The sequence below is a fragment of the Trachurus japonicus genome, chromosome 19 (assembly GCF_045865225.1).
Source record: "Trachurus japonicus isolate A0001 chromosome 19, Traja_1.0".
Lineage (NCBI taxonomy): Eukaryota > Metazoa > Chordata > Actinopteri > Carangiformes > Carangidae > Trachurus > Trachurus japonicus.
This window is the reverse complement of record NC_140925.1, coordinates 16,195,392-16,202,469: the sequence shown is the minus strand read 5'-3', so window position 1 is coordinate 16,202,469 and position 7,078 is coordinate 16,195,392. Positions and strand designations below refer to the sequence as shown.

General features: G+C 41.6%; 1 protein-coding gene across 1 annotated transcript; it reads right to left on the bottom strand.

Moving 5' to 3' along the window:
- Positions 1 to 6,814, bottom strand: trub1 (TruB pseudouridine (psi) synthase family member 1). The gene is made up of 8 exons (XM_085761563.1): positions 6,628 to 6,814; positions 6,442 to 6,540; positions 4,650 to 4,705; positions 4,044 to 4,125; positions 3,840 to 3,912; positions 1,474 to 1,613; positions 1,264 to 1,320; positions 1 to 594 (listed from the first exon to the last, which is right to left on the bottom strand). Exons 1-8 carry the CDS (start codon positions 6,773 to 6,775, stop codon positions 413 to 415), a joined length of 837 nt encoding a protein of 278 aa, XP_085617689.1. The 5' UTR covers positions 6,776 to 6,814; the 3' UTR covers positions 1 to 412.
- Between the last annotated feature and the right edge of the window lie 264 nt (positions 6,815 to 7,078).

Genomic DNA, 7,078 nt, shown 5'->3' with positions numbered 1-7,078 from the left:
TGTGATAACTATACAGTACATTTGTTGCATCCATCCAGTTCTATAGTAAGTATGAAATAAGACGAAGCCTTGGGCTGGAGCGGGGCTCGCAAACTTAAAATACTAATTATTCACAAACTTGACCAAATTAGAAATCCATTTGAAATGGAGATGAGACATAAACCTCCAAATCTGGAGTCCAGTGCAGAATAATGACACTGGACCAGTGAGTTCCAATGAAACAGGGTTTGGTGATTGTTGCAATTTACATACACAAGTTGAAATATCCAGGGGAAAAAAAGACACAACGACACCTGGTGTTGTTGTCATTGAAAAGCCAAGCGGGGGCCTGTCGTGATGACTGACCATTCACCAGGCGGCAGGTCCAGCCCCTCCCCCTCAGACCGGGTCCTGTTCAGAGTGCGCTCACTCCTCAGGTGTCGGCCTCTGGTGGCTTGGCACAGTCTACCTGCTGCTCCGACTCTGAGCAGGTCTGCAGAGAGCGCAGGACGTGCTCCAGCGTCCACTGCTCCTCGTGCAGGGCGTGCTCCTCCAGCGTGAACTGGCCCTGCTTGGTCCGGGTCAGGTCCTTCACGTGAGCACATGACGACAGGGCTGCAGGACACACACACACACACAGACTCTGATTTACTCTCTGATCCGTCGTGACTTTGCCATAAATGTTAAAGGGATAGTTCAACATTTTGGCAAATTGGCCCATTGCCATAGTCCCTATAGTTTTAGGAGTAGGTTCGTTACCTTTAATTGTCGGTGCAAGCTATTTTTTGAACAGCGGAGCAGAGCCACAAGCTGCTCAGAGCTACGCTACGGAGGTTAATGGAATTTCTTGGTTTCCCCCATCAAACTCATCAAATACACAATCCAACAACTCCAGAACTCCAAAAGACTGCCCCTGACGGGAACGTGCATCAGCGGTTTTGCATGAATTTACCTCGAAAACAACTCAGTTTCATAACATGCCGTTATTATCTCATAGCGTGGTGAATGTGCAGGTCACTACTTGTCTACGAGAGCATTTTGGAGTTGTTGGATTGTGTATTTGATGAGTTTGATGAGGGAAACAAGAAATCCCATGAGCCTCCTTAGTGTCGCTCTGAGCAGCTCACAGCTCTGTTCCGCCGTTCTAAAAATAGCTTGCACCGACAATTAAAGGTAACGAACCTACTCCTAAAACTATTGGGATTATGGCAATGGGCCCATTTGCCAAAATGTTGAACTATCCCTTTAAGGAGGAAAATGTGAAATAGAATGAAGTGATCTCACCTTTTCCCAGGTCGTCCACCAGGCTCCTGACATAGAATCCACCACCACACTCAATATCTGCAATTGAAACACATCTGATGTGATTCTTTCCTGAATGTGTAGCCTATTTCCACATTCGAAGAATACAGATACGGCCGGAAATGACAGTAATAGCTCTGTATTACAACATAGAGGGAGAAGGAAATACTTCATTATGCAACATGTGCTCACCCAGAGTGAAGACAGGAGGCTTGAACTCCTGCAGGGTCAGGTTGTACACGGTGACAGCTCTGGCAGGTTTGGCCTCCACACTGTGACCTTTCTTCAGCAGGACCGACAGACGCTGGCCGTCCTTCTTCAGAGCGGAGTAGCTACAATGAGAAGAGTCAACACGTCACATCACACTCAAGCTGTCTGCATGTGGTTTTCATTGAAAAGAAAGCTGCACCAAGTGAAACTGCTGCAGGAGAAAGACCCTCTCCCATTCTTCGATTGCTTGTAGATTTACTTCAAAGCTGCAGGCAGGTTTCTCCTCAAGAGAAGTCACACAAGTATTATTTGAAGTCTAAGTCCTGCTAGCAACCTCTAGAGGACGCAAGGCTCACTGCACTGCAAAAAAAAAAAAGGATGATGTATTTATTATTTTACTACTGGTAGATTGATGATAAGGTTCTGCAGAAGGGCAACATTAATTTTATTCGCTTCAGAATCAGTTGGCTCCTGTTTTGCCTGTGACAAAATCAGCATCATGTTTTTATGGCTACTACAGTGGTCGTTTGGGCTATAAAATATTATAATAACTTAATTCACAAAGCTTTTCCTCAGAAGAGAGTTATAAAGTGCTGTACTAATACAATGTGAAGAGCAATAGAGGACACAGGGAAGATATGCAAAGTGTCGATCTGCAAGGCAACAGGTGGAATTACAAATAAATGTGTGAAAACTTGTGTGAGATTAATAAAGACAGATAGAAGAAAATAAAACTAGAAATAGAAACCTGAAGCTAAAAGCAAGTATTAAACACAGCTTTTCTGAATTAACTGAGGCAATGACTTGGTGTTACAACAAGCAACATCACACATGGCAGAGGCTAAAAGATGATGTAAGAACAGCAGATCACCTTGTTGTTCAAGTGACAGCTCTCAACACTTTGAGCAGCGTTAAGGAAACGCTCAGCTCCTACACGCTGTGTGTTTTAACAAAGAAGTGCTGCAACATGATATCAAAGCTGTGGAGACTCACAACCTGGCTGTTGTCACATGTGAGCCACAACTACCGGTACCTTATTTTGTATGACACACAAAGCCACATTAACACTATGCCAACTATGTGCATCCAGACCAACTCTGTCATGTGTCTGTGTCGAGGCAACATCAAGATTAAGGAGACTGTGAGAAGACCGAGTGATGGATGAAAGTATGTTTTCTGTCTTAATTCACTATATTAGGAAATCAGCTGATACACATTCAGTGACCATGAATAAAGTAGATGAAAACACTGACAGTTTATTTGTTTTAATAAGCAGATCCAGTCTTTGGATCTCTGCTGTTATTTCATTTAATCAGCTGAAGAGTAAAAGTGACGGAGTTTCGTCCCAGTGCTCTCCCACAGCTATGACTAACAAACCTCTGTTTCTGTCTATTTAGGAAAGCCTGACCAACATAAGATGCATCACTCATTTTTAAAGGACTTTCAGGAGATTCAATAAATGGCTTCCATTCCTAAACTGTCCGAACAGGAACTCTAAGTGAAGGTTTTTTTCATTATAATTATAATTTTTTTTACTAATAACTTAATAATAATAAAAGGCCAGAGTGTAAAGGCTGGTGCTGATAATAAGCAGCCTGTTCCAATACACACTCTCATTTCCACAAATGGGAAATTGGGTAGGAAAGTCCAGAGTTCCCTAAAATATAGGTTTATTCCTATGAACTATAAATATGTCTAGAAAACTGAAAATTTGTCTGAGGATAGTGTGAGAGGTTTCATATGCTTTATTTATTTAATAATGGATCCCCATTAGCTGATGCTGTAGCATTCAGCTAATCTTCCTGGGCCTCTCACGAAATATAAAAAAGCATATACAATATAAAAACCTAATAGCCAGAATCCATCAACCATAATATAACAAAAAAAACAAAAAAAAAACAATTGACTTTTCCATTAAAGTTTAAGTTTCTTGTTAAAGACCGATTTCTTGTGCTATGATACCTCCGAGATATGGAGGTAGGTCATTCCATAATGATATAGCTTTGTAAATAAAAGATCTCTGTAGAGACTTGGTTCTTGTTGAGGTCATCTAAACTGATCATTGCTGGACCCTCTTGTATTTTATATATATATATATATATATATATATGCACTGTTACTGTATAGAACTTGTTTCATCAGAAAAACAGGATTATTACACGAAATGGCTGTTCAGTTTTACACATCTGCTTTTAGTCAATTATATATTTTTTTATGTGTGACACTTTGACCTGATTGGTATTACTTGGAAATCAGATTGGTATTACTTGGAAATCAGATTGTTTATTTTCACATACACAAGTTTTATCATCATAGAAACACATTCTCAGATTGGAGGCCTTACTCACAGAGGAGGAACTTGCATGATGTCACCAGTGAAAGTTTTCAGCTTCTCCTCAATTTCCACCCTGGTGATGTGCTCTGAGGGGTGAAGAACAAACATCACAAACACACTATGACATGTCTTCCTCTGATTCGTGTCTTCCAGCAGACGCCTTGGGTATAAACTGCTCAGGGTCAAATTAACTGATTGGTGGTGTTTGCTGTTTTACCAAAGTTTTTCTCCAAAACCACACTGCCAGTAGCATCCAGGGTGTCTGTAGCTTTCCCCAGCTCCCCCACAGCAAGGTATTTCTGAAAACAGAGACACACATTTGTTTGGCCTTGTACAGACCAGAATCTATAAACACATCTCTCACAAGACGATAAGAATAGGGTTGCATCAGTCGGTCAAAAAATACAGTCAGTACAGAAACACAAATCACATCTTGGTTGTTAAGAAAACAGTCAGTATTACACAGTAAATCACAATTCTCTTTTGGGGAACTATGTATGTTTAATAACATAATAATCAGATGACGCAGATATTCATTTAAAAAAAGTCAAAAAGTAAACTACTGATATTAAACATGTCTCAAAAATTCAGCACGTGCAGCCAATTCAAACCAGCACTGATTAAAGCACTGTAGAATAGTTTTGTTCCCACCACTGTGTCTTACAGTACACATACACAAACAGCACCAGGTCGTGACTGATACACACTGATTGAGAGTTGCGATGATGAAGATCCAATCAACTTTTATGATAAGTAGCATACTTTTTCTTGCTACTGTAGTTTGCCATGGCTCAATCTCATGTGTCACTATAAACAGACTCACCTTTGAGCCAGTTAACATAGTGCTGAGCATTTTTGTTCCACTCCCAACACCAACAACTGAAAGAAAACACAGATCCTGTTAGAATAGAATCCTAAATTATATTTGGGCTCCCTCAGAGGAGGCAATGTTCATTACACCCTATGGTAATATTACAGTGGTGTGCGAGTGCATCCCATTGGTTGTCCTTAGTGTATTTGCAGTGGTTTGTGTATTTGGTTGTACTGATTGTATTTGCAGCACATATGCTGACAAATGCATGATGTTCCCTGAATGTTTGTTTTTCTTAACTTGCGTTGTGTTAAGCCCTCACGGCCACCGTAGTTTTGGGACAACACACTGACACAAGTTTTTTTTTTGAAGTTGTAAAATTTTTGTAGCTACTCAAATAAATCTCCCCTTCTTTCATTAGTGAGATGATATCAAGAGACCTTACACAGACTTAAAGGGATTGTTCCAACATTCTGGCAAATTCACCTATTGCCGTAATCCCTATAGTCATAGGAGTAGGTTCATTACCTTTAATTATCGGTGCATGTAGTTTTGAGATCCGTGGGGCAGAGACGCAAGCTGCTCAGCGAACACAATGGAGGTGAATGGTACAGGTCCCCTGTCCCTCATCAAACTCATCAAATACACAATCCAACAACTCCAAAACTCTCTTGTGGAGAAGTTGTGACCTGCACACGTGTCACGCTATGAATAATCAATAATTATGTAACATTACGACACCCGAAGCAAATAATCGTAACTACTTTCTTGAGTAAAAGGGAACAGCTGCACTAAACGTGCGCTTTTGAAATCACTCCACCCAGCAGCCATAGACCAGAGCGGCATCTTTAATCAAATGAGGGTGACTGAGGGATCCCGGGTAATTTAGGGGCAGCGCCCGGCATCCCTCCATTGAAATGTTCAGCCTACTGGCTTGACAAACTAACTAACAAATAATGGCTATTAACAGGCTATTTACAGAGAACCCTTAGCCAAAACCTACCTGGTGATTTGACCAAATACGTGTAGATGTCTGGGTAAGAAATTTCTGGCCACTGTGTGGGGTCACTGATCCAGTTAGACTGTGGGAGGCTGATTGCAATTTTTCAAGATAGCATGAACGGTCGGTTTCAGGGAGGGTGTCAAAATAATTACAAGACATAGTGCTATAAAAGAAACAAAAAATAAAACATTCAAACTGATTGTTAGTTAGTCTCAATCCATCAAAACACGAAAAGCCACTGAGTGCAGACCTGAGAGAATTTAAAAATGCCGGGCGCTGCCCCTAAATTACCCAGGATGCCTCAGCCATTCTCATTTGCATAAAGATGCTGCTCTGGTCTGGAATGTAGTTCCGGCTACGCATTTGCCTCAAAAACAACTCTGTCTCGTAATGGTACATGATTATTTCATAGTGTGGCGGATGTGCAGGTCATAACTTCTCCACAAGAGCGTTTTGAGTTGTTATTAGATTGTGTATTTGATGAGTTTGATGAGGGACAGGGGACCTGTACCGTTCACTTCCATTACGTTCGCTGAGCAGCTTGCGTCTCTGCCCCGCAGATCTCAAAACAACATGCACTGATAATTAAAAGTAAGCAACCTACTCCTGTGACTATAGGGATTATGGCAATAGGTGAATTCGCCAAAATGTTGAACTATCCCTTTAACTCCTTTAAAATTTGACATGTTTGGTTCTAAGTAATTGGCTGTTTACATCACTGTATGTGACAACTGCCGCACGTGCACCGCCCCTGCACCTGGGTGTAGGTGTAGCGTCTCCATGGTGCTCTCCTCCTCTTACCTAGCACCCCGCTAGCAGCGCTGTCCAGGGTCCCTCCATGCCCCATCTTCAGGCTCTGCTTCTTTCTTTTTCGCGGGTTTGGGTTTTCTACTCCAGCCTCTAAAAACAACACAACACAAAAACATTTCACTTGGTTCAGCTGTTGAGAAGAGAGTCATATCTCGGTGCTGCCCTGTCGCATATTACCTCTGAGTAAAGCTTCTTTTAGCGAGTTTAACACGTCTGCAGACGTAGGTCCTTGTTTTTTGTAAATGGCAAACAACCCATTTAGAGCCTGCAGTTTAGACAGGGAACTTGTTATCGGAGCTGCTGAGTTAGTTATGTTTCCAGCCATGCTTGTTTGGTCCTCCACGGTCGACACTCTTCTTCTTCTGCAAACTATTGCTGCGCAACGACTCGTTGCACTTTTACCGCCATCTACTGGTTCAATTTGGCAACGACGTCTTTGACCCCATCAAGTCAAAATAATAAGACACTGTTTTAAATGAAAGTGTAATTTCTCTCACTTTTTGACCAGTAAAGTGTGTTTAAGTACATTTTAGTTGTTTTGTAGTTATCCTCCCCGAGAACGAGAGCAGACGACTCGAGAATGTTCTTCAGAACTACAGTGACCAGGATGCTTTGCGCGGAAATACAC

Coding starts and splice junctions, on each gene's coding strand:
- trub1 (XM_085761563.1), bottom strand. CDS start 6,775: ATGGCTGGAAACATAACTAACTCAGCAGCTCCGATAACAAGTTCCCTG. Junction 1,614..3,839: donor ATCATGCAAGTTCCTCCTCT/GTGAGTAAGGCC, acceptor TTCTCATTGTAG/CTACTCCGCTCTGAAGAAGG. Junction 595..1,263: donor GGTGGACGACCTGGGAAAAG/GTGAGATCACTT, acceptor TGTGTCCTGCAG/CCCTGTCGTCATGTGCTCAC.